Source organism: Columba livia, chromosome 6 (genome assembly GCF_036013475.1).
Source record: "Columba livia isolate bColLiv1 breed racing homer chromosome 6, bColLiv1.pat.W.v2, whole genome shotgun sequence".
Lineage (NCBI taxonomy): Eukaryota > Metazoa > Chordata > Aves > Columbiformes > Columbidae > Columba > Columba livia.
This window is the reverse complement of record NC_088607.1, coordinates 22,291,829-22,319,822: the sequence shown is the minus strand read 5'-3', so window position 1 is coordinate 22,319,822 and position 27,994 is coordinate 22,291,829. Positions and strand designations below refer to the sequence as shown.

The following is a 27,994-nucleotide window of genomic DNA, read 5'->3' as shown; positions in this document are numbered from 1 at the left end:
TTTGTGCTTAACTAATATTTTCAAGGTTGCTGGTCCATAGACCATCTGTGATGTCTTTATGCTATTGCTTTTCAAATCTGTTCTGCCAAATGCAGAAGGATAATTGGATCGATTCTGTCCTCATAGCAGTCATGGGTGCTACAGCTCTTTCTTCTATGGATATTGGCAGAGGCATGAAAGCTACAGGGACAGACTGAAAGATGTGCTAGGTGTTAGGCTTTATGATTGTTCTGAGTGAAAGTACATAGACAGCAATGCATTTATAAAAGCAAAAGCCCACAAAATCTGACCAAATAACAGACAAACAGCAGGCAACTATGCTATCCTCGTAATAAACCTGGTGACAAAATGAAGGACACTTGCCTATCTTTTCACGGAACACCATGGTTTTATTGATATATGATATCACTCAGTGCAGACACAAGTTATATACTGTTTCTTGTATACCTACCACCAAAGTAACAAGTTCTTTACAAACACAGTATCTGTACTTAGTCACCTTAGTAATGTGAGCTGAGACTTTATCTGGCAAATCAAAAACACTCTTAAGGCAGAAGATGAAATCTGGTACATCGAGCATGCTTTTACAGCCAAAGACGAATTCATGGAACATGTCATAGGCTCCTGATGATAGAGGGAAAATGGCTGATTTTCTTTCACTGACAGAGAAAAAAGAATTATATAAATTTGAAGTTCTGAAGAGCACAAAGTACTTCCCTTGTGGAGGTAGAGTACCTTGTATCATTGATCCTGATACTTTTTCCTACCATTAGTCTAGAGGCTTTGATCTCATCTTGTTTCATGAGCCTGTTCCAACAGGGTGTCTCTGATACAAGCCAGATTTAACCAAGGTTATTTAAATGGCCATCTATATCAGCGCAGTTTAAATTTACAGTATCTACATGTAAGATTTTATTAGCAGCTACTGTTGTATTCAGTTACTAGGCAATGTGAGATCTGCTTTGGGTCTGGCAGTAACGTGCTTTTGTTAGTTGCACACTGCACCTCTCGGCGGGGATTGTTATATTGGGTAAAGTCTCATGATAATGTAATTTTTTCTACTTTTGAATCTCTTTACAGTGTACCGTGAATTTATCCATTCAGACTGATGCTAACTTTTGGATCTCTGTATCAGGCTTTATTGTGAGATATAAATGTCCCCAGGGGAATGCAGAACTAGGTTTAGAGGGTTTGCTCTTGATACCTCTGTTTTAAGTAGCACTGCAGTAAAAACGAAAGGTAGTTTTTTCCCTCTTTGTAAATGCATATACAGATAGTAGTAAAAACCATCAAAACATTTTTGTTAACAAACCTCAAAAGCTACTTACTGTTTGTTTGTTATTGTTGTTATTGTTTTCCCAGCAGTGGTATTTAAAATTTTGAATTAATATAGTTAAAATAATACCATCCATACATTTTTTTTAAGTGAAATTTTGGCAACAGTTTGTTGTAGAAAATCCTGTATGTTGTTGTAAATCATGATGTGTTATCTTTGTTACTCAGATCTATACTTTTACTAGTAGGATATGGTCTGTTGTTTTGTATTACAATGTTTATTGCTTCACAGATTCATCTCTAAATGTTTTTCTGTTGCTTAGCTTTGGGAATGGAAGAGGAAATCCTTTAATGACCAACACCATGTTATTTCCTTAGGGTAATTCATCTTAATTACCATTCCCTTACAGTCCCGAGAGCGCAGGTTATGCACAGAGACTTTGAAACATGGATTACATTTCTGTCTTGGAACACATCATGCTGCAATTCTTTTTCCTTAGGCTATAACATTCTATTACTACTTCATCAAAGGTTTAATTAAACCCATTAGTTTGCAGAAATTGTGTACATGCTTCAAAAATTATCATCCTTAACCTGTTAAAAGATGTCATTTGTAGTATTTTTCAAATGTGTGGCCTGTAATATAGTGTTAACTATTGTTGAGACAAAAATTAAAGTATGAAATGGAAGAAATTTCTTTTTAATATTAAGCGTTACTGTTTTATTCAGCTGAGTGGTGCAGCTAAAATCTTCAGCTGTGTTTTATTCTGTCTTCTCTAAATATTAATCTAAGAAAAAAATCCATCTTGAGCACTAGGAAAATACATCTGTCATGTGAAATGGATTTTGTTAAACTTTCAGGAACTAGTTTTAAGACTTCATTTTTTCATGAGGCAAATACAACTTTACAGGTGGTTCGCTACTTCTGATACTAACACTTGTGATTTTTGGACATTATGGGTAACCCCTGGATATACAGAGTTTTTAATTTCCATCTTTATAAGTATATTAATTCAAATAATTTGAAACAGTTCTTTCCAGACACTGGACAGAAACATCTGTTTTCGTAGCCTTTCAGAAAATGTGACTTGCTTGACCAACTCCGAGCAGTAGTTTGTTAAAATAGACAGCATTAATTTTTGTGCAAATTTGATCTGAAATATATTACGTGAACATAAGAACTTTCTTAAAAAAAGAAAATTTAATTTGCCATGTGCTTAGAACCCCTGAAATATGTCTGAACTGTCACAAGGGAGAGGGCATCACTGTATTTCTGAATTGTGCAGCCATTGGTAGTCATAGCAAGGCAGTAAAGCTTTGCACAGGCTGGTGGTCTCAACAGAGCATTCTCTACCACACTCTCCCTCTACCAAAAAACCTCCAAAAGGAAAAGAGCCGTCTTTCACTGAAGTAGATGGTTATCTAGAAATAATAGTAGAAATAATGAAGCACGATTCCTACAAAGCTGTGTCTTGGAGGTGATTGACTTTGGTTCTGGGGAGGTAGGATTTCTAATGCTTTTGCAACAATTAAAGCAGGATAAATCTACTTTGTGGATTGTCTGGTCTCTCATGAAAGGGTGAGCTCAACTTTGCATTGCTGAAGGCAGTTTGGGGCCCACAAGTGATGTTTTAAAGAAGTGGGAGAAGAAATGGCCTAAAACTAATTTATGTATGGATTAGTATAAACTTCCAAATAATGCAAAAATAGCATGAAGAGAACATGAAGTTTGGAGAGTCAAATTCAAGAAAACAGTGAATGCTAGAATTGATGCTTGCATGGTCATGATTAAGTGCTTCTAAAAATTAGTTAAATTTATCTTCTTGTAGTAATGGGTTTCTCTTTTCAGAGGCAGATTTATGTTTTTTAAACAATTGAGCATGGAACAGAGGCATTTGTGTCTTGATTTCTTAAATCTGTTAAGTTTATTAACATTTGGACTACATGAAATTTTAACTCTTCCAAATGAAACTGAAATCATTACTAGAGGTTGGAAGGAAAGTCATGCCATGTCTATCCTGTTAATAACATACGTTATATCCATAAATGAAGTGCCAGATTTGTTCTACATTTTGTAATGTGAAGGCACATTTTTCAGCTTCTTCCTACTTAGAAACTTTTGTAAGAGGAAGACTAGACAATTCTCCAGTTTCTTTTGTAGTAGAATTTAATTTCAGAGAATAGTGTCTATGAGTTATGCATCAGTTGTTTTATTGCTAGATTTTTATTATTGTATAAAACAGAAGGGTAGCGATTTGTTGCTAGTAATCTAGAAGTCAATTTAAGTGAAGTCAGTGAATGCTTTAGTAGTTAAGCATTGATTTTTGGAATGTGAAGTTTAGCTTTGGAGAGTAAGAAAATATGATCTGTCTACAAGTCTGTTCATACTATTAGTTGTTCTTATCTTCGAATAGTTGTTTCTCTCTAATTTTTCTTTTTAAACATATTTGAAATAATATTTAAATGGAGAGAAATTGGATGGGTTTGTTTCTTTTCTCTTTTATTTCATTCTTTCAGCAGTGGTATGCTTTTGGGAAGGGGTCAGATTCGTTTTATTTCCTACAATCCTGCCTGAGTGCAATGAAACTCTGCTGCACTGCTTAGTGCCAGTTTTGATGTGTCCTCCAGTGCCCCACATCCATGTTTCATTTGTGCAGTGACTGAATTCATGGAAGCTGCGGGCCATCAAACGTGCTGTCTGGGCGGCTGCTGACCCTGGTTTGGTCCCCAGCCTCAGACCTCCCATTTCTTCCACTTCTTTGAGATATGGATCACATGTGGCTGCTTTTGACCTGTGAGCCAGGATCCAAGGAATTCTGATACTTCCCGTAATGTCTAAAGTTGTGTCTAGTATACGGACAACCTCTACTCTCAGTTTAAACTATCTTTTTAGAGACAGGAAAATAAGGAGGGCAAGCTCAAAAGAAGGAATGTCAACCTACAATGGCAGTGTTGTAGCTCCCAAAATTATAGTTTTTGTCTGATAGTATGAACTTGTTCTAATGCTTAGTCAGTGATTTGACAGAACTTCCAACTGGCAGAGTCCATCCCGCCCCGTTCTGCCCTTCAGGGCCGGAGGGCGCACCAGGGCTGCTCTCCCTTCGCCTCCTCCCTTACTGCTGTTGTAGACCGGCCTTACAGTCCCCTGGCTTTTCATGGGTTTAGGCTCAAGAACCCCAGTCTACTTAGTTACTCCTACAGCAGAAATCGTTCTAACTTTTTGATTTCCACTATTGTTCCTTGAATTGTTTTTTTAATCTTTCTTTTTTATAAGGTGGCCAACCCAGAGTTGCATACTAGATTTATCAGTGGTATAATTGCATCTTCTTTTGTCTTCTATTTGCTTATAGTTCTTAACATTCAGTTTTCTGAATTTCTTTGACTGTCAGCATTGAGTATTTTCCTAGAACTGTAGGAAAGGCCTTGCTTCTGAATAGTAATTTTGTAATCTGTGATTTTTATGTGTAAAGTTAGGATTTATTTCCTTCATTACTTTGCATTTAGTAATATTTAATGTGTTATATTTTGCTGAGCCACTCAATAGCGTGGACAACATCTGTAGCTCTTCAAAGCTTGACCTATTCTTCATTGTCTGGAATATTGACTGTCACCTGAAGGCTGCATCACTCCATGAGTCACCTTCTTTTCAGTGTAATTTATGAATTTATTAAATAGCACATATTCTAGTGGGGCTCCTCTGGTGGCCTCTTCCTTTCCAGGTACTTATACCTCCTTTTATTTCTAGTCCTTCAAACAGTATTGTATTTTCTCTTGCCAGCTTAGGATTTGTTTTGGTGGGGAGTTTTGTTTGATTGTTTTTTGTTTGTTTGTTTGGGGTTTTTTTAGGCTTTGGGGCGGGCTTATTTTAAAATGCCTTTTGCAAGTCTGAGTGGATATTAAATGGATCTCCTGCATCCACGATACTTGTCAAGTCCTTCAGAAAATGGCAGTATATTGGAGAGATATGATATCCCTTCGCAAAGGCAGTTTTGACTCTTCCAAATGTTGTACATATTATTGTACCTTCTAACTCTGTTTTATAGTTTCTCCAAACTTGTACATTGTAGATGCTATTTAAAAAAAAATGTATATAGATAGCCCTATTCCATCCAGCCTTTAATGATGTCGTCAAGTTGATTGACTGAAGGACAAATTTGCTACTTTGGATTACAGCTATTACACAATAGATCCAATCCTAGATGGAGTCTATTTTTAAAATAGCATTGTTGTGACTACTGTTTCTTCTTTCTAAATTGTAGCTGTCCCTTTTCCACCAACACATCGCTTAACGTCTGAAGAAGTGTTTGACACAGATGGAAGACCAAGGGTAGACATTTTGAAGAACCACTTGATAAAAGAAGGTCGAGTGGATGAAGAAATTGCACTTAGAATCATCAATGAGGGTGCTGCAATATTACGGAGGGAAAAAACTATGATAGAAGTTGAAGCTCCAATTACAGGTAATTCTAGATAATTTCACTGATATTTAAATTTGAAAAAAGCCAGATTTTTTTCAGTAGTAGAGTTTATCTTAAAAATTGCTAAAATAAAATTTCTCTATAATCTCATTGTATTATCCCTCACAACTGCATTTGCCTAAGAGTACTCAAATGACCTGCAAAAATGGGCTGCACATTATTTTTCAAAATGAAGACATTAAACCCATTGACAAAAACATTATGATTGTTATTAAAGTGACAAAATAGGAAGTAATGAAATCCTGATGATTTATGGATTTCTAATTCCTGCAATGCTTTAAGTGGGAATTAAGATATCTACCTGGAACAGAAAAATGAACTCAGAATTATCCTGATATCTAAATATGTGAAGAGAAGCTAATTGCTGAGGTTTGAAGTAAATGCTGTAAAGTGGAATTTCAAGTGAAAAATATACCTTTATAGTTCTTCTGTAATTGAGACTGATGATTTCATGTAAACCCATGTTCTTTTGAGGGTAGTAGTACTGGAAAGTGTTGGAATATTGTTTCATCATCTTTAACACACTAGGACTAGACTCACTGTGATACAAAACTGACTCTTAAGGTTTTTTGGAGTATTTTCATAGTTCCACTAGTTCTATTTCTGTGTGACCTGGTGAAAGGTAGAATTGGCGTCCTTTAGTACCTTTATTTATACGCAATCTAGACTGTAGAAAATATTATATGTTGCATAACTGTTATTTATGATAATAAAAGTAGATTTGATTTTTGTGTTCAAAACAGATTTTCTCTCATTTGACTGTGTTTTCTTCTAAATATATTTAATTTTATATTCATATATATACACACATATATATATAGTGTCTGAAAAGAATATTTTAGTGCATCAGCTTGCTTATTAATATTTGGTAAATGAAAACATTGAAACAGTACATCATGACTATTGACTTTTTTTGAAAATGAATGACTGAAATGGTGGAAACAATGAGTGACTGTCTGAACTCAGAGGCTTTTGAAGCTCCAGATGAAGCTCAAAACTACAGTGTTGTCCATTTGTTTAAAATTTTTATATTTTCATTTATTCAGGTAGTTAGCCAGAGACATTGGCAGCTGAAAAAGAAGGAAAGTTCTCGTAGTGGTTGACTAGAAGTGTTAAGAAAGGGATATAAAAGAGGACACATTCTATTTAGTCTAATATTTTGTAGGTCATGATGACAAATGGTCTGCTCCAAGGAAGTAGCAACCTTTAAAGTGTGGTGTGCCATATCCAATATTTATTTTGAACATTAGAACAATTTTTTTTTCCCTCAAAAAAAATCTACTGATAAACTCTGAGAAGCTGGAAGATGCTGTTTGTCAGTCAGTGACATTTTGCACCGATGGAAGGCATAGGCTCTCAAATTCCTGTTATCAGCAACACCTCCTGCAGAAGCGAGAAGGCAGCTCCTGACTTCCCTTGAGCTGGGAACTCCTGTGGGAATGAGGAGTTAGGAGCAGTTGTCTCTTCCATATGTTTTTTAAGTATTTTTTTTTTAATTGTGAGATGACCTGGCTTTGGTGCATGCTCTTCAAAGTCTTCCCATCTGCTATCTTTGGCACTTCTGCCTTAGGTTGCTGACCGCTGGTCTTGTCCTGTCTCAGATTCTAAAAACACAAGAAAAATCCACTTGCAATAGTGAACATGGTTATTTGAAGGAGAAAAGTAGCTGAGCAAAGAGAAGATATGATATTAAAAGGTATGTTAGTCTGACTCAGAAACAAAAGCATACTCCCTGCTTTTTCAGTCCCACATGGACACAGAAATTGTAGCGAAGCAGCAGGCATTTTCACATGTGCATACCAAGAATTTGCAGAGATACCCAAGGGCTTGGGGAGGACAGTAAAGAGCTGCTGACAGCTTTCAGGACCTCAGTGCTCAGTGTACTCACTGTGTTTGATAAATGTTCCACAATCCGTTAGACTCAAGTAGGGTTATCATCAGTGTTGTCACAGGTAGTGAGGACAGCATCTTAATGAAAAGCAAAGGGGAAGCTTCAAAAATTTCTGTTATTCCTACTTTATTCTTGCCTTTCCTCTTAAATAGAAGTACTTTGTGGCTGTTTATTTAACTATAACTTAGTAACTTTTCTGTTGGATTTTTTTTTAAAATTAATTGGAACAAAATTTTTGCTTGCAGTGTGTGGTGATATTCATGGCCAGTTCTTTGATCTAATGAAGCTGTTTGAAGTGGGAGGATCACCTGCTAACACAAGATACCTCTTCCTCGGTGACTATGTAGACAGAGGTTATTTTAGTATAGAGGTAACTGAATATATTAATCTGTATTGTCCTAAGTTTTTCTGTAAGCACACTTTCGCAGAGGTTTTCAAATGAAATTTTAGGACTGCTTTAACATGTGAATGTGTTCTTCCTTGCTGTGCTTGCTCCAGTGACAAAGGCCTGTTCACAGGAGGATGTTGACGAGCCGTTTGGACTGTCCTGTTGAAATCACCAGATTTACTAATTTTTCCTCCTCTTTCTTTAGTTAGTTTTTAAAAAGTTTTAATTCTGTAGCATTTTTTGTACATAATCCTGCTTCTCTGGTAATATGCAGGAAGGTGTGATTGTATGTTTTTGGAGAACAGGTGAGTCATGACTACAGGGTCTTTTAATTTATTGTAGTTGTTTATCTGTATGAAGTAGATTTGTTTTACTTACGTGATCAAGCTTTTTAAAATAAGTACTAATATTTTTCTTTACTAAAATTCTGAGGGCGATTACAGATATTTCCTAAGGATGACCTGTGTTTCTCCCGTTAATTTTTCAGGTATTTTGAATTCAAATGTTTTTTTTATTTTCAGTATGTTTATTAAGTATGCTACATTCCAGATATATTCACTTATTCATATCAACGAGTTCCAGAGCTATGATTTTTAAGCTAACTATTCTTCTGGAGCCGGTTTGGGAAGTGCCTCAGTTTGAGATCGCTTCATAGATACCAAATCTAATGGAGTGGCATACCATTTGAAATACCATTTTGCAAGCCATGGTATACGGTACTTCTTTTCTGTATTAAAATTATGCCGTTCTAATAATGCGTGGGTATGTACTGTGATGGACTTCCAGGATGCCTTTTGCCATCTTTAGGGATGGTTGACAAACAGGAGATGCAGCAAGAGTGCCAGCCTGAAAGTCATTTATAAGGAAAATTTCAACAGACATTCCTTATTAGATTCAACTACCTTGCCTGTTCTTGATGATTACAAATAATGTAATTGTCCTTGAAAAGGACATTTACATAGCAACACTATATGCTATGGTATGAAAGCTTTTTAACCATTGCACTTACAAAAAGCTTTTGAACAATAGACGTTCTTGAATAGATCAGTAAGAACAGGCTCTGTTTTTTTGTCATATGTTTTTAATTCTTAATGTAATATTTGGTGTGCTAAATATATTTGTGGAATATGTAAAGACATGCAAAATACACTGTGGAAAACCACTCCAAGGGCTTTTAAAAGGCTTCTCTGTCTTCACTGAGATAATCTGCTCTCTTTGACTCTGAGTGGCTGTTGGAACATTGGTGAAGTACATGGCAGATTATCTGAATGAAGTTGAATTGCTGCAGGTGCATGAAGGTTGTGCTTTGTGGTCTTGTTAATAAAGAAAAAATAGTACATGTAAATCAGCCATTTGTTCTCCATTTTAACTTTTTTTTTTCCCTATTTAAGTTTTTGCCTTGATTAACATTTAGGAAGTTTAAGTTGACCTCCAGGAGTTTTCGTATATGGTTACTTTAAAATCTTTCTTAGTGATTGGAAATGTAATATACATTTGGTAAAATATTTTGCTTGTCACTGAAAAGTGAAGGTGAAAGTTCCTAAAAATGTACAAACAGTGAAAATTGATTTTTCACTAATAAATTCTCTATCAGTCTGTCCTGAAACATCTTTAATTGCATTGATGTCTAAGTAGTAACCCATTTCCAATTAAAAAATGTCATAACTTTTAATAGGAAAGATAATTACATGCTACCATGATTGTGTATCAGAAAACCTGCTGAGATGAAGATGGCGACTTTCATCCAAGTGTAGGAACGTTCTTGGTTTCTGTGCTGGGAGTGACAGGACACCGAGAACTCTGACCTTAGTCTGTCTCTATCTGATAATAAAAAATAAATGTGCCAGTACAGGAGAGGGAAAAGGAAAAAATTCATTTTGTGCTTAATAGGTAACATGCTTGAGAACGTGTAAACTCGGTGATTTAATCAAAGGTAGGATCCATTCACTGAAAGGAAGGTGCTATTTTGCCACTTTTCTATTAACTGTTTTTAAGGTTGCCAGCTTTTATAAATTTTTCATACAAACTGACTTAAGCAGTTTACAATTCTAGAATTTGCCCAATGAATTCACATATCAATTTGATGATAAACAGTGGTTTTGTAAGAAACTTCATGCTCTCTGCTGGGAAGCAGTTTTAAAGAGTCTGGGGACTTCGCAATACATCAGGGTATTGTAGAGTTATAGAAACTGTAGAAAGCAAGCGGTATTATTAGAAAAATGACTATTTTGCATATTTTTGCAAAGAAGATAAAATAAAAATTCAGAAATTAGTTTAGCTAAACTTCACAATATAAGTATTTGAGGTATTTCTTCATGTTTGCTACGTTTTTTTTGAAGCATTCCTTTGTTTTCTTCCTTCACGTACGTACTACTCTATACAAAATAACTGCAGAGTGAAGCTTCAGGCTACTTGTGTTGATTAAGAACAACAGTGATAACAACTTGGAGGTGACTCCAGTGTAGTCCAAAACTTCTGGGGTTTTGAGATTTCTGTGCTCAGTTAAAAATACAAGAATCAGGTTTGAAATGTAAGAAATACATTTTGGGTATTCAAGACTGCTGGGTGGTTACAGACTCTAAAAACTGTGCATGTTCTGTAGCTCTGTCCTCAACTCTGTTCACTGCTGATGTTGCAACAATAATGATATATGGAAACTTACTATAATTCTTTGAATTTGCTGCTTGAACACTGAAAAACAACCAACTTTCCTAGTTTTTTTGGGAAAAAAAGGTTTACTCTGTCCATTCTTAGTTTAAAATGGTCTCCAAATGATATAGCTGAATTTAATGTAAATCGCTTTGTGGGTTTTTTTTCTTCAGTCTCTACTAAGAAATGTCTGCCTGCCTTCTTATGCCAGTGTTTAGAATCATATTATAAAATCAGGTTTTAGGCACAAACGTGTGTTACTTGTGTAGATGAAAATGTTCTGCAGTATAATTCTGCTGAGTTTATTTTACTATTGAGTGTCCAATAAATAGAATATTTTTTCAGCATTCTGTGTGGCTACTCTTAAGAAAATTAATGAGCAATTTGCACAGCTCATGTCCAGAACTGTAGTGCTGTATTTTAAAATGGCATATTAAGCTGTACTTGCTTTTGACACTGTTAATGTTCTTATTCAATGTTTCTGAGCAATCATTTTTAAAGTTCTTATAAACTTGTGTATTTTACTGGATATCTTTGTTTTTCAACAGTGTGTGCTGTACTTATGGGTTCTGAAAATTCTCTACCCAAGCACATTATTTCTTTTGAGAGGCAACCATGAATGCAGACACCTAACAGAGTATTTTACCTTTAAGCAAGAATGTAAGTACTGTCTAAGAATGTAAAATTAGCTTACTTCCAACCTGCCCATCTACAGTCTGTCATTTTACTAGAAATGCTTGTGTGTTAGTTCAGTTCAGGTCTGGCAAACATTTGGAGGCCCCTTTGGCTTCTGTAGAATTGCTTGTAGTTAAGTGAGTGCAAGTTATGTAGGAGACTGCTGTCTGTAAATGTACATTATGGAGTAAGTGTTGATGTATCAATGCTGGTTTTAAAATCGCGCAGAGAGGAAGGCTGTTTTGCTGTCTTGGCTATAATCGGGAGTGCAACATAACTTGGTGAGCAGCACTGTGAAGCTGGGAGGAAAGTCCTGTTGCCAAGTAATTTTTCCATTTGAGGAACTGATTTCAGCTATATTAGACAACTCTTTTGATGATGTAACGCTTGTGTTAAGTATCAGTCCAGTGACAAATGGATCATCTGCCCTCTTTGATGTAGGCAAGTGACATGATCTATCAGCAGTTATTAGTTTTTCACTGTAAATGAGAAATCACAAACTTGTCAGCAGTATTTTACACTGAAGTTTGCTGATAATTGTGTAACACAAAATAATTCTGTGATTATAAACAAAAAAAAGTTTCTCCACACTTGAGATAGCAGAAGAAAAAATGAGGAAAGTTTGTACTGCCAGAGGAGAATATGTCTTACAGTGTGCTTGATATTGTCGTGTTTGGAAATGCTCATTTACACCCAAAAATACTCATTGCTTTGGGGGTTTTAACATTCATTTTGAGATTTGCTCTTATAATTATGAACCACTAATTTACTTCTTCCATCTAATATGGATTTCTTAATGTTCTATATTTCCTTCCTGCAGGTAAAATAAAGTACTCGGAAAGAGTCTACGATGCTTGTATGGAAGCTTTCGATTGTCTCCCTCTTGCTGCTCTTTTAAATCAACAGTTTCTTTGTGTTCATGGTGGACTTTCACCAGAAATTAATACACTAGATGACATTAGGAGAGTGAGTATTTTGTGTATTTGAAAATAAGTGGAAATACGGATATTTATATGATCCTATACAATGTCATGTTTGTGAAATTGTCAGTATATTGTTTTCTGTTCTTGTCTCTTTTGGAAGTGTAAACCAGGAACTGAAATGTAGGCTAAGCAGTATAATAATTACAAAGTCTTGGATTATGTAGTGTAGTAGGTCTCATTGGGACAGCTGGGACTGTTACAAAACCCACACATAAAACCCCCTCAAAAACTCCACGTCATTTTCTGAGGCGGGTATTACATGTAAAGAGCTTCATATCCAGTTGCGATAGTACTTTGTGCTTCTTTCTATGTAAGAGCAGCATTCTCCTGGCTTTCAGGACAGAACTCATACAAGCTAATTGTAGTCTTGAAAGTATTTGGTATGTCAAACATCATATTTCAGTTATTCTTATATTTCTTTGAAAACTTTTTTTTTTTAGTCTCTTGATCATGTGGACTTTCGTTTTGAAAGAGTGTGAAATTGCACTATTTAATAGAAATTCAGATTGCTATTTAAAATGGCAAATTTGGTAGGCATTTAAGTAACAGCTGTGGAGTGCTTATTGCTGTGGTAAATGTGCTGAGTATAACGGTAAGAAGAATGAAAACAAGTTTTAGAAATTATACAATGGAAACACTAAGTAGTGGTGTATAATTTAAAGGCAAGAAGACTGTGATGACATGAGGTCTCTGTTGCTAATAACCTGGTTTCGACTTGCATGGACTGCTGATGTCAGGCGAAGATTGTATCAGATGGGAGTTTTCAAACTCGGTTGCTTTCCTTTTTGCTTTCTCCTTTTCTACTTATTTAACTTAGCCAGCATCTTGAATGCTGTGTTTGGAGATCGGAACCGTTCGTGTTATGATCAGTAACAGCTAAAGTGTACGCAGTCCTGAAATTACGTTTGGCCCTTTGAAGGCAACCACGAGGCTGATGTGGACCCCAGGGAAAATGAGTTTGACACCCCTGGTGTAGTTGATTTCAGCTTAAAATATAAAGAGGTGGTCCTAAGAAAGCTTTGGGATTATCGCTAAGGATGGAAGAAAAAAGTTATCCACATACGGAAGAAGACATGTGGGTGCTATTTCAAAAAAGATCTGAGTATCGGAGAGGATAATGTGTGTTCCTAATTTTATTTTAGAGTATCTAAATATTGATGGCTTGATTTGTCTTTTAGCTTCCTTTATTGTATTTCTCATTTTCTTAGCATTTGCTCCTGGTGCTCCATTTTTCTTTTTTACCTCTCCCTTTCCTCACACTTATAGGCTGCTGTCCAGTTGAATCTCATTTCTGAATTCGCCAGATTTCTTTTTGTACTGATCTGGACCATTTCAGAGGCTGGAATGTCAGCTTGTTTCACTTACAGAAATTACACTGCCAAGCAGAATGATCTGAGAGGAGAAGAAAATGGTAGAAACAGAGAGGAAGCATATTTACAAGCTCAGTGGTGTAAGTGGGAAAATATACTGAGGCACATTGAGCAAATGCGAATGTATGCAGAAATGGGCATGCATTGTGCAGAGAAAGAGAAGGCAGAAAACAAAGTGAGTAACAGTGCCGTTCTGATAAGGCCTTAACACTTCTCACATTAGAGATGAGAAGAAACATGGTCAGAGCTTTTTGGAAAGTAGTGTAAAGGAAGCATAGTTTGCAAAAACACTTCGGAAAGTAGCTGTTGTAATAGGATTGTGATTAATTTTTCTTTTGCTCTCAGTCTTGCAGCCAGTCAGGTTTCAAAGTGTCAAGTAAATTTAGTTAGAAGGTAATTCTGGCATCTTGGCCTGTACTTATATATGTGCTTCTATAATGCTTGAGGCTACATTAGGATGAAATACAAGCTTGTATGTTTATATATATGCATGTATATATATATATATATAATAAAATCTGCATTGTATATTGCTTCTGATGAAAACCACATTTATAAATGTAAGGCAGTGCTATTAGAACTGTTCTTTGGGCCTTTTTTGATTTTAAGGAATCATCTGGTAACTTGGAAAAGACACTATTCATGGGTTGGCAGCAGCTTCAATAGCTGCATTAGAGCTTGGCATGCGCTGATACTGTAAGTGTATTTAAATTAAATGGGTGATGGGAAAATATATACTTGTGGTACAAGTGTAGTGTGTGAAATGACTTCTGTAAACAGTTGAGACAATTGTGTAACATTACAAGCCTGTTTTATTAGTAGGAGTTCTCTTCAAAGAGAGGTCTTCTCTTCAAACACATGTAGGCATAATCATCTGGCGTAAAAAGGGAAATCACAGCTCTCCAAACAGTGTAGGAATCACCTAAGAAAAAAAGAAAAATTCTGCACAGATGCCATTTCTTCTGGATGAAGATTTTTGTCAGTTTCACTGACATTCAGGAAGATGATAAAACTACACAAATTAAATTATTATCTTTGCTGGCACAAACTTCTTTCCAGTAGCGGATGGCTGTCGTCGTAGCTATGACAGTAGAGCCTAACCAGAAAGATTGCTGCAAGTGCTTCTCATTTCTGGGAAAGAGGAAATTTTGTGAAACTTGCAGTAATCTGGTTTTTATTTTCCCGTCTTCATTTACACAAATGTTCTGAATATGTTGGTAAAGAGTGTCTCTTTCAGACTCGTGTCCATCAACTTAGAGGTGCCATTTAGTTGCTTTAACTTACAGTTCCAAGACTTCTGTTGGAACAGAATTCCAGGAGTTGTGATTTTAAGCCTAGTGATTTCTAAGGAGGGACTGAGTCCAGATAAGATTATGGGGGCTCTTAATTTGAAGAAGAGAGAGAATTTTCTTCCTCCTTTACAACATTTGTTTAGTTCTTGGCGGTGCTAAGGCTTGATCAGCAAAGTGCCTCGAAATGTATGGGGGTGCTACTGGGAATCTGTCTTTACAATACTTTGCTTCCTTTCCATGGTCTGCTGAAATTTCCTCTTCTTTAGTGATATAAAAGATGCCTGCCAGTCTTTACTGGCTTCACGTTGTTTTCAGGACTTTACTGTGTAATAGTTCTCAGGAAAATTAGGACAGGTTAATTAAAACTGGTGTCTGTATCTTCAAGTATGTGAAACTTCTGTGAAGGTCTTTGCCTCAAAAGTGAAGTAGTTTTAATTTGCTGTACCTTAATCTACCTCCAAGGTTTTGCTACTCCTGAATTCGAACATCCCTGTGGAGGTATGATGCACTTCATTTTAGTAGCCCTGACTGCATAATACCTAGAAATTAATTTAGATTTATGGTATTTATCAAAAATTACACTACCTGTTTCTGTTTTAACTCCAGGTGTAGTAATTCTTATTCTTGAATAAAATTGTCTGTCTCAGTTACCTTAATCGTATTTAGAGATATGTTAAGCTGATTTGTATTGAGATTCTTTTTTGCTGTAGTCACAACTTATTCAGAAATAGTTAATCAGTAACAAGTGTTGTGAATTGACTCATGTCCTTTTTTAACTTTTTTGCTGTCCCAATGTAGAGAAGCCCTTAAGTTGATTATTCTGATTTGATATATGCAATCTGGGTTGAATTGAATAGCTTGCAGTGACATTTCATGAAGTTTTGAGATGTCTTGAGAACCATGCCAGTTGGTAGACTGTCTAGTGAAAGAGACACTCATTTGGTGTGTATCTAAGTATACTTATTTTTTACAAACTGACCTTCTTGCTTCAAGAAAGGGCTACCTTATTGTTCCAATGCCATGAGAAGGGAGTTCGGAAGACAGATGCGCTGCTTGCGGCAGCTGAAACTTTTGATTTATGACATCTCTATCCATTTGGCCAAAGTCATATAGAAAATCCTTGAAGAATAACTCAAGAGAATTTCTTAGAAATGCTTTCTAGACTTTCAGCCTTCTGTATTGCAGGAAACATCAATCAGCAAACACTTGAAACTTCCATGTGTGAATGCTTCTGTTAGCTTCTGGACCCAAATTTATTGCTGGAGGTTTAGAAACTTGATGGTTTAATCTACAGAAATACAGGTACTTGCAGAAGTTGATGGACTGGCTTCTTCAAACTGGAAGAAATTTACCATACTGGGTTCATCATCCAGTGTGGGAAATGTTGAATCACTGGATTTTTAATACTGAATAAATTCCAGCAACAACTTCAGTTAATACCTGCCTTGCCATTATCTGGCAGGAATTTGTAAAGATCTGGACCTCTCCACTTATGTTACAGGTGGCAGCCTCGGGAGCTCTGATTTTCCAGGGCATGAGAGAGCTTGGCACTACTGCTGGTTCCATATTTGAATGGATTCCTATGGACCGTTAGACTCAAATTCACCAGGTGCTCACCAAACCTCCCTTCGAACCTGTCATGAAGAGTTAAGTGTTGTCTAGTACCATCAAAGTCATCATCTTTGGTATGGGAGGTAAAGTGAGATAAATGCAGTGTCCATCAAAGAACTGTTCCTACATTTCTTGGATAAAATCATCTCGTGAACAAACTCCAGCTGCATAAAGACCAAATAAACTTTACGTTGGATCTGGGATATCTAATTTCATTTCTGGGACATCAGAGATTTATTGACTGTTACTTACTTAAGCAGAGTGTTTTCTTTTTACGTTAACAAATGCGCTGTCCTCCTTACCTCTGCCCTTTTCCCTGTGGTTACTAGGAAAGTTGCAGGCTGCTGAAGCAGGTGTTTCCAAGTGGAAATCTGTAGAGAAGTAGCTAGAGAAAAGAAATCTAAGACATCTCCAAAAGGCATATGGCCCGTTACACCAGGGCTGTAGCTGAGAAATAAAGCCTATATGAAAGAAGTCTAAGACGGCTGAGCTAGTCACCTCTTCATTACATTGTTAAATGATCTTTAATGGAGACGGGTGTTTCAGGGTTGGTTTTGGTTGGGGTTTAGAGGGTTTTTTGGTATATTTAGTCTCTTCTAGTCAGTGCTAATTATTAATGCTTTTCTTTTATAATTCCTGTTTTCTGTACTGTTTCTCTTTGCTAATTCCTGGTAGTCTCCAGATTGGTAGATATGGCATGTGCATGAAAAAGGACCATTTTGTTCCTTGTCTGTAACTTGACGTTGTATTACACATATCCATCAGTCTGGAATTTATCTTTCTTTTTACAACTAATAAATCTTATTGCTCTTAACAGGTTTGGTTCTTTTGGCATGCCTCTGCCTTATTTCATGAGGAGGAGAGGAAAAATATACAGAAACTACTTCTCTTTGATATGGTTGGGATTTAGTCTAAAAACGCTTGGTATTGATGGATATGTAGTGTAACAAATGTATGAAACTTAGTGATTTAATATTCAAAGAGTCTTTGTGCTGTTGCCTTTTCTCAAACAGTTAGATAGATTCAAAGAGCCTCCAGCATTTGGACCAATGTGTGACTTATTGTGGTCAGATCCTTCAGAAGATTTTGGAAATGAAAATTCACATGAGCATTTCAGTCACAATACAGTCAGAGGATGCTCATACTTTTATAGGTGAGAGTATGCTATGATCTATTTAATGTTTTAGTGCTGACTCTTGCTGTAGATTTTAAGATTTCTTTTACTCATAGTTCTTTTCATTTCACAGTTATCCAGCAGTTTGTGAATTTTTGCAAAATAATAATTTGTTGTCAATCATTAGAGCACACGAAGCACAAGATGCAGGGTAAGTACTTTGTGTCTTTAAAGAAATTATTCACAGTCTAAAATAAAAATGAATTGCTCATTACTGTAAGGTGTAAAATAATCTGTTTGGTTTTGCAGTTATAGAATGTACAGGAAAAGTCAAACTACAGGGTTCCCATCATTAATAACAATTTTTTCAGCACCTAATTACCTGGATGTCTACAATAATAAAGGTAAGAACTTGTTATTAAAAACTGTATGTAATAATAAAATAAAAATGTCTTTCTAAATAAGTCATCTAATACCAACAATTTTTTGCCAGGTAAGAAATTAAAGGACAAAAAAAATCCATTAGTAAAAGTTATAGTATGAATGTGTGACATAAATTACAACCTCCTATAAGATAGCTTGAAGCATAAGTGTGGGCAAACGTTTCCTTTGTAAAACCTGTTGCTATTTAGTACTTCTGCAATGTGTCACCTGGTGTTTTCCAGTCAGGTAAGGCTTTCCTGTGCCATGAGTTTTCACTCTTCTGGTTGTGTTTGGCTTGTGGACTAAGGAAAGGAGGAAGCACTGACCAGCAGCTTGTGCATAATGTGGTTTGTGTTGTGTATTGTGGCACCTGAGAGTCCGGTTGTGATGGTACAGGGCCACAATGGCTGTGCATGGGAAATCAAGAAAGAGCAAGTACTGATCTAAATGCTGATCACCATTGGAAATGTTATTAGAGAGGTGTAAAACAGAAGGAATTCCTTCTTGTCCATCCTCTGCTTAAGAGAAAGTTGCCCAGGAGAAGTATGCTTAATAGCGTGGAGCAAGATTTACAAGTCAGAATTGCAGAGAAGAGCTTAGCTGTGAATTAATATTATTCATAGATGGGAACAAAGTTCAACAACAGAAATAATTAAAAATGAAGCCTGCTGAAATTCAAGTATGACATTGAAGTGTGGCATTTCAGGTATGTGATGAATGAATGGTCTCCAAATATTCAGATAGCGTTCTTTGAAACCAAGACCTCTTTTCTAGGAAATACATAGCATTTTCTCCCACCCGCCTCCAAAGAACCAGCCCCCCCAATGCACACCACTTATATAGGTTGATTACCTCTACAGAGGAAAAGATGAGCTGTTGTTACTTGCACAAATTGTAAAGGAGAAATAAAAAATAGCTTCAGCTGGCTCTTTGCATTTTTTCACCGTCTCTGTGGATATCACATTTTTAAGAATAATTTTTGCATCAGCTGTTCCCAGCGTAATGCAAACGTAAGTACAGAAAAATGCAATCAACACTTACTTAACTGTAGAATTTTTCTGTTTTGTTTCTGCGTGCTTCCCCTTCTCTGCGATTTTCTAGATTTCTGTAGTTTTACTCCAAGCTTACCATGCGGGAAGACACATGCAGAGTAAAGCCTGGATCTGGATAGACCGCTCTTCTGAGTTAGGATTTTGTTAAAGTTGCTGAAATTACACCTTTTTCATGACCTTTAAAAATCTTTGTTCATTTTAGACCTATAATAGGATAGTACAGAGCTATACTGACATGTAACAGTACCTTAAACTGCAACAAGTGCATTAGAAATCCAAAGTTCTCCATTAGAAATCTGTCCTGTAAGTACTGGGAAAGAGAACAGAGTATCTCTGGGATTATTTTGTCTGTAGTATAAAATAGAGCTAAAAAAACCCTGTGACTTTACATTTGTGGTACTTGCAAGTTTTAAATGTTCTTTTCAAAATGTCTGAATTTTATTTTAGCTGCTGTATTAAAATATGAAAACAATGTGATGAATATCCGTCAGTTCAATTGTTCTCCTCATCCTTACTGGCTACCAAATTTTATGGATGTTTTCACGTGGTCTTTGCCATTTGTTGGAGAAAAAGGTAGGCAGAAGTTACGCATCTCATGAACATCTTCCCTCTTTCTGCCAGATTGATTTTGGGGAAGTTGGGTTTGTTTGGTTTTGTTCGTGTTGTGTTTGTTTTCAATATATTTACCAATGAGAGATTAATTGCATAATTTTTGCAAAAATGGGTATGTGTATTTATCAGGTAGAAGATTTGGTGAAATTGTTAAACTGGTTTGGAGGGGGTTTTTGGCATGTGAAAATGCCATTTCTGAGAAAGGATAAACTGAAATACGACTTGTTTTACAGGTTTTGGTTGTTTTCTTCGCCAGATTTAGTCAATATAGTTAAAACTGCATCTAGTAAAGCAGAGGTGTAAACAGAAATTATAACTTCTGTTGAGGGTGTATATCTGCATGTGAAGTCAATATGAAAACTGTTCACATTCTGCAAATGTTGGGCTGTATACATTATTAGTCTTGTATGGTTATAGGTATTGTAAACTAAGTTGAGATGTTCGTGTAAAATGTTAACTTTTCTATATAGTTATAACAGCTTGACCTTCATTAAAGAGAACTTTTTCAGTTATAATTTTTCTTGTAAAAAAAAGATAATTTAGCACAGATGCTCTTTTTTTCCCTCCCCTCTAGAGTTGAATCTCTGAATCTAGGACACTGGGGCTGCAGGTAGTCTGCAGTTAAACAGCAATGAGGTTAGAGGCTATTTGGGTCTGTTTAAAATTCTTCCATGGCAGGAACTGGTCTTTTTATGAAAGAGATCTGGAAAGGTCTTCAAATGCCTTTTTCAAAGTGTTCTTGAGATAATATATTTACAGTCCTATAAACTGAGGATTTTAGATTTGTTTGTATTGTGTGTAGCGAGCAGTTAAACACAAATAATTTGGACACTTTTTAGTGTGGTTAGCCCACTCAGCAGTTTGGGGTTTTTTTTTAAATGGAGAGATCTGACATTTGATAGGAGATTTTTGTTTCTCTCTCTTACCTGGTGATGCAGTGGATAACATTTTCAACAGCAAAGTGTTAATACTGTTTGTTTTGCTTTTGTTATGGTGCTGGTAATGAGACACCCAAATACTGTTCACTAAGTGGGTTTTGACCCGCTGTGTGCCTGAGACCGCTGGGATTATGGCCCTTGTACTTTGTCTTGCCTTTGGACAAATACATCTGCTTTTGATGAAGGATGCAGTGTCAATATTGCCTGGTCTGTGTTGAATACATCAAAATCAGAACAATTTGGTGTGTTTTTTCTGTTGTTAAAGTAGACAGTAACTCTTGCTCAAGAATGGAGAAGAATACCATAGCAGATAACACAGGAACTGTATGAATTAGTCACGAATAAATGTAGACAGCAATTTACAGGGTTTTTCACCAACCGACTGAACTTCTGGAATATGTTTCAGAACACTCTAGGGGGAGGAGAAGTTTGACTGTTTTAAGAAGGAGTCTCATATACATGGGAAAGATTGAGTGGCAGAATAGGAAAATTCCTGGAGAAAGAAAATATAAGCTTTTTGAGACAAGTTGTGTACCCATTACGCTAATATTGTTAAGGGGTGTTTGAAAAGACATGTAGTTTGCACCATATTTGTATCATAATCTTTTCCTGCTTCTGTGCTTCTGCTGCATGCCTACAGATGCCAGGAATCGAATAGTTTTCTCATTTTAAACCTGAATTTCAGCAATCAAAAGGTTTTCATGTTTAAGTAAATTTTGCATAAAATCTACTTCAAATACTTATCCTAACATAAAAATACTAATACACAAGAAGACAATCCTTACCTGAAGGAACTCCCTGTAAGATAATGGAGAAAGCTCTGCTCTGTTCTTGGATTATTAGGTGGTGTGATTTTTAACTGCGTATTTTTCTAAGCTTTTTCAATTCCATGACAGTGCACATCAAGAAAAACACATTTTTGAAACCAGATTAGTGAGCAATGGCTGTGATGTGGGATGCTCATTTACCATACTTGCTGGTGACTAATTATATCTTGTCTGTATGGAAATATTTAAAATTCTACAGAATTAAGATTTATTTTTTCCTATACAGTAACAGAAATGTTGGTGAATGTTTTGAGCATTTGCTCTGATGATGAACTGATGACAGAGGGAGAAGATCAATTTGACGGTAGGGGTTACTTTACATTATATAAATCTCTTTAATGGTAATAACCTGTGATACAGTTCATTTAGACTGGCGTAATATTACCTTGAATTTGAAGAAAATTGCCTTCAATTTTTCCTTTAGATAATGACACTGAGGGAGTAGCAGAGAAGGGAATTGTGGGTTTGTGTTTGTGATCAAGAAGCAGTAAATATTTTTATCTGATTTCTATTTGAAACTGAAACTTGTGAAAAATTATCAGAATTTCTTGTCACTTTAAGCTTATTTTGCTAATATTTAGAATAAATTTATTGTAAGATCTTAAATTTTATAATGATTGCTCTTCAATGAAGAGTTGATACAGGTAAAAGATACATCTTATGGCAAAGCACTATACAGAAAGTGTGAAATGGAAGTTTAAGTCTTGGTCTTTGAGTTTAAAGCATAAAATTTCGGAGAACTTTTATATGTACACTGTATAATATGTGTCTGTATAATGAATTATAACATTTTCAATCTTGTAAACTACAATAGATTGCTAAGGAGATGTTGGTAGCACGGTGATTAAGAAGCAACACTAACGTGAAGACCTAGCATATCACAGTTACTTTTGTTGGTTTTTTACAGCAGTGCTTAATGTCACACCTAAAAGTTTCTCAGGCTTACTTCATTTTATCCAATAACAGAACTAATTTGGTGGATTGTTTGATGATGGGGGAGGAGGAAGGAAAGTTTCGCAGCCTTTGATGGACGCTAAATATTATTTATAAAGACATTAGAGCCCATTCTTAACGTTTGCTATCTACTGTGTTCACACTCAGTAGCAGAACAGTGGTGTGCCAAGCAGCTGTGTGTGTTTTGGTGGGAACGCTTTGGTTATGAGCCACTTCAGCTTTGCTGCCATTTAGATTGTTGCCGGAAATGTGATAAAATTAGAAATAGTCTCAAATACAATCCCGCAAACAGTTAATTTATGTTTTTCATTCAAGTAATCCTACTAAATTGAGCATTAAGCAATTATACCGAGCATTTGCAGGGGTAAGGTTTGGTGGTATTCCGAGGCGTTAGGATTCGGGTGTGCAGTATAAGCGCAGTCATCTGTTGATTGCAGATGCCCTGTCTTTAGTACAATAGTTGCAGTTTCGTGATTTGCATTATTTTATTCTTCTGTCTCCTTTAACGATTTCTTTGCTTGTTGCATCTCTTAATGCCACCTAGGTACTGGCTACGCTTTATCTTTCTGTGTCAGTGGATGTTTTTTCTAACTGTTGACTTTCAAGCTTTCACTTGTTTATCATCAAATTTTAAAATACACCCAACAATTCCACTTCTTGTTCGATGAATGCATTTTTAAGTGTTGCAATTTTCCATTTTATTTTTTCACATTTCTTCCCCATTCCTTCTTTATTACCACTTCCAAGTTAAAGATCTTTATTTTATTTGTCTCACTCACCTTTTTCTCCATCGTTCACTTCCTTTTTTTCTGGACTCTCCATCTGAAGAGCGACTCATATATGGCAATAAAAAAGGTACAGACCAGACAGAGTAGGAATGTTTTGAAATATGACTTCATAGAACCTGCAGTATAAGTATTAATGCCCAAAATACCTTTCTGTTGAGAGACATATATAGTGTTTTATTATTAGAAGCCACTTTAATGGGATGTTTGTAAAGGCTTTTGTAGTTTGTTATCAGAAGTCATATTCCAAGACATCTGTCTTTCTGTGCATGAATTTTTTTCCTCCTTTCTTCCATTCCTTTTTTTTATTATTATTTTAGTAGAATTTCATTCTTTTACCTATTTCTAAAATTTTATCTTTGGTCCTGCATGTGTAGGGAGTGTTCAGTTGTCTGTCTTGCTCTTTAATAATTTTATTGTGAGATTTGTTTTTTAAGATTGTGCATGGAATGTGTTTATACGGTGTTCCAAAACCTGTTTTGTATAGTGTTCCAAAACCTATTTCTATTTTCCTCCAACTGAGATGTCAAAAAGATACTTTCTGATTGTTATGTGCAATTTAGAAGATGGCTGGATTCAAAATATAAAAAGAAGCCGACTAACTTAAATTCATGGTCCATCACCTATTTTTGGAAGTGGCAGGGTAGATAATTCTGTGCAGAAAAATTCTTCTGACCATTACTTACCTAATAATCAGTTTACTCTCTGTATAAATTTGTCGGTTCCAGAGAGTATTTTTAATACTTGGGAATACATTAGATTATACAGATGTTTCCAAAGGTTATGTGGATTCTTTGGTATATAATAACATGAGTGTTTCAGAATTTGTTTCTTGTGCAGGCATTCAGAATAGAGAATGGGAGAGTTCTTTGTTGTATGGCCTCTAAATTAGGGTGTCATCAAGACATTCTTCTGCAAGCAGGTGCCACCTCAGTGTCTCATCTCTGGCTGCCCCATGTGTGCAGTGCTGCAGCCTGGAGGAGCATGTGTGGCCTTTTGGCTTGGCCGCCTTGCTTCTGGAGGGCTGGGGCGATGAAAGATCATGTTAAAGAACAAAACCAAACACCAAAACTACCCAAAACCAGCCTCTCTCCACGTAAGGCAGAGGGACCTAGCAGAGTTGGGATACAGGCACAAGCACTGCCCGAAATCTCTTCCACCTGCATGTTACGGCTCTGCAGCAGTGTAGCCCTCACAGGCATGTAGGTAGGAGTAAAACTGAGGGGCTTGTGGAGAATGACTGATGGTGCCTCATTTAGTCATAGCCTTTTCAGAAATACTGAGGGAATCCCCTTCTCACTCTAGATCCTCAAGCTGTTATTCAGCAGTGTCCAAAGAGAGAAAGTAAAAACTTCTGGAACTTTAAAAATGAAAACATAAAATTTAAAATCACTTTCAGTAAAAACAGAATGGTTTAGCCTCTCCTATTCAAAGTTTTTCCTGAGCCTTCTGGGTTTGTTTTTTTAGTTTTAATTTTACTTTTGTTTGGTGTCTGCAGTTCGTTAAAGTGTTTCCTTTGTCTAAAAAAGCTTTACTCAGTTGTTCCTGGCTTTTTTTGTTTAAGTGGATTGGCAGGTGTTTATCGTGCCCTGAGATTCTTTCATTGTGTTCATACAAAGGTTGTCTCTTGCTCCCTTTTTTCTTTGCTGCTGCTATGCATTTTCCTTCTTGTGTGATTTTGTTATTATTGTTGGCCCCATATGCTTTGCCTTTCTGTTTTGATCTGGTTTGCTGGGAAGTCTCCTGTGCCACAGAAGGCCCCGTGTTCCCGCAGCTGTGGTGTGGGCAGGGTGACCGGCGTGCCAGTGCACACACTCACCTGGCAGCTGAGCACTGGTGAGCAGGGAGGAGAAAGGGCTTCTCGCACGGCTGCCTCTTCGGGGTGCAAGTAGAGAACTCTGTGGGTGTGCCGCTTTCCTCTGCCCGCTTCTCTGATCCTCCCTCCTGCGTTCTTGTGATTTGGTCTGGCAACTTTTTCATGAGCCCCTTTCTCATGGGGTTGAGGAACAATGATAAATGGAGGATCTGGAATACCTAACAGAGCTGTCTGAGTTTGGTCACTTCTGGCCCCTGTGGCTGAATTCAAAGTGTGACTGGGTACTCTTCTCTTGGTGTGGTTGATATTCTCCTTCCCCACTGGCTGAGGAGAAGTAAGGATTTCAGTTTTGGTATCTCCTCATCTACCTGCACTGTTTTAGTGGAAGTGAGGAGCCAGCAGAAGGGAAGAGGATGAGGGGAAGGATGACTTTCAGACATTGCAACAAACCACCAACAGCTGGTGTTGGAGAAAGGGGCTTCTGCTTCTACAATGTCAAGGCAGGCAAAGGTGGCTCTCTTTCCCAATCACAAGCCTCTTGTCAGAGTTTTGTCTTCACTTTTATCTGGCACAAATGGTATTTCTCTGCTCTGTGGAATATGCAGTATTTACTCCAGATCTTTGGTATTTGTAATTTCTGCAGATGATGCAAACCTAAGATGATATAAAACATAAAAATTAGGATGTAACACTGCAATTCTTTGGCATTTTCTTTTATGAGCTTTTTTGTGGGTGTATGTTTTGGAGAGTTGACATAAAAACAAGTGAACAGATGCCTGTTTTCTCTTGGACAGCTGTGTAAAAACTAGCAACAAATCTTTATTTTTTTGTGGCTGTAATGTCTCTGGCTTCTATATTGGGCTGCTTGCCTACATCTTGATATACACAGATAATGTCAGTGAAGAATTTCAAGTGTAAAATTTTGGCAAGTGGGTTATGATAGTTACTACACAGTAGTGGGTGGTAATTTAGGTGCTTGCTAGCTCTAGCAAATCAGTGTGAACATCCTAAACTTTTTTGTGTTCTGTGGACACAGAGGCGCTGATGGTCTTGGCATGCTGAAGCCATAATTTTATAACTTCGTGCCCTTAAGTGTTTGGGTACTGGCCTCCTGTGAAGAGTACTGACTTAAACAGTCATGTTGAATTTGATGCACTTTTAAAACGGTGGTCCTGTAAATACTCATGAGCTTGAGACTCTCTCTTATTCCATTGAAAGTAGGTACAGCTGCCGCACGGAAAGAAATAATCAGAAACAAAATTCGAGCAATTGGAAAGATGGCGAGAGTCTTCTCTGTTCTCAGGTACTTGCATGACTTTGGCATTCCTAAACCCCTTCTTATTGTGTATATTATGAAAACATATCTCTGTTTCAGGAAGATGGATGTCAGACACTTTCAGGGAGATAACTGTGCATCAGAATCTTGGTGCACCCCATTGATGTTGGTATTTTTGGGTAAAGAATATTTCTTAAATTATTTTTGAGTCATGTTCCAGGGAATTAGAGAACATGATCTTTAGTTTACAAGTTATTTGTCCAGCCGTTAACAACAAGTGTCGGAAAGACAATAGAAGATGTTGAAATCAAGGGTGTAATGGAGAAGGTCAGGACTGGCTTGGAAAATTTCTGCCACAGCAGAAAGTTGAGGATTATGGTTATTTTTGTTTCAGGTTTTAAAAAATACCATTTCTTGTACCTGTCTAGATCTAGAGATTTCATGATCACATTTACCCAAAACATACAGTTTTTCACAGGCCATAATTGTTCAAATAGGGATATTTTTTTTTAAGTTGGTGTTTCATGAAGCATAGACACTTTGAACAAAATTGTGGATTGTTTTAGGGCACTGAGATATGTGCAGTGCCTCATGAGGCATTCAGTGCTAATTTCAAGGCTAATGAGCCTGCAGGTGAATAATTACTCAGAATTGGTTCACACGTAATCAGTGTTTATAACGCCTAGGCAGGGGAGAGACTGGTATGGAATAGAAATATTTGTTGTTTGGATTTGAATGTATTCAGTCTTGGCATGCAGAAAGCACAGGAAAAACAGGCTCTCCTTCCCCCCACCCTGATTTTACATTATTACATGTTTTCATGGGAGGATGTTTAAGGTTTTGTTATTGTTTTTTCTCCCACCAGGGAGGAGAGTGAAAGTGTGCTGACACTCAAGGGTTTGACTCCCACTGGAATGTTACCTAGTGGAGTGTTGGCTGGAGGACGCCAGACCCTGCAAAGTGGTAATGATGTTATGCAACTTGCTGTGCCTCAGATGGACTGGGGCACATCTCACTCTTTTGCTAACACTACACATAATGCATGCAGGGAATTTCTTATGCTTTTCAGTTCTTGTCTTAGCGGCTGATACAAGCATAGTGTTATGTGTTAATCAGGCAATGTGAAATGGATACTTAACCAGGGTATAAAACTAAAAGCCAATGAGTTCAGCGGTGTCAGGCCATGTGTTTCAGACTTTAGCTTCCCTAGTTCACAATTTTTCAGGTGGCACAGATGCCTGAAGTGGGGTGACTTGACAGGTCTGGTACCGAGGCATTTGATCATTGCAGATACAAAAATGGCAATGTAATTTTGCATCATTACTCGTCTGCTTTCCATTAAAATGGTTTTATCATAGCTGTGTTAGTACTTCCATTGACGATGTCAAATACTCGTTGATATTAACAAACAGCTACAGGCTGCAGAGTTCCGTATTGCACTCCATTGATAGACTGAAATGTGCTGCGTTTTGTACCCTGGTAATTAATGCCAAAGTTTGTTCTCTATGTTGTTTGTCAAATGTTCTATGTATAATTGACCTCCCTGAATTGTCCTTGTAACATGCTGTTTCCTTCCTCTGCAGAT

General features: G+C 36.7%; 1 protein-coding gene across 9 annotated transcripts in view; it reads left to right on the top strand.

Annotated features, from left to right (window-relative positions):
- PPP3CB (protein phosphatase 3 catalytic subunit beta) overlaps positions 1-27,994 on the top strand; it is a 49,943-nt gene that overhangs the window by 7,249 nt on the left and 14,700 nt on the right. For 4 of the 9 annotated variants that reach the window (XR_010473632.1, XM_065068485.1, XM_065068489.1 and 1 more), the window contains exons 2-13: positions 5,535-5,735; positions 7,890-8,014; positions 11,230-11,341; positions 12,177-12,322; positions 17,626-17,765; positions 17,860-17,937; positions 18,036-18,130; positions 19,649-19,774; positions 21,805-21,882; positions 23,361-23,387; positions 26,352-26,436; positions 27,275-27,372. Coding sequence is in view for 7 of the 9 variants with exons in the window: in XM_065068485.1 (XP_064924557.1) it covers positions 5,535-5,735; positions 7,890-8,014; positions 11,230-11,341; positions 12,177-12,322; positions 17,626-17,765; positions 17,860-17,937; positions 18,036-18,130; positions 19,649-19,774; positions 21,805-21,882; positions 23,361-23,387; positions 26,352-26,436; positions 27,275-27,372 (1,311 nt within the window). In the remaining 2 variants the exon portion in view is untranslated. The remainder of the gene's footprint in view (positions 1-5,534; positions 5,736-7,889; positions 8,015-11,229; positions 11,342-12,176; positions 12,323-17,625; positions 17,766-17,859; positions 17,938-18,035; positions 18,131-19,648; positions 19,775-21,804; positions 21,883-23,360; positions 23,388-26,351; positions 26,437-27,274; positions 27,373-27,994) is intronic. The other 5 variants (XR_010473633.1, XM_065068490.1, XM_065068487.1 and 2 more) reach the window with 2 other exon arrangements.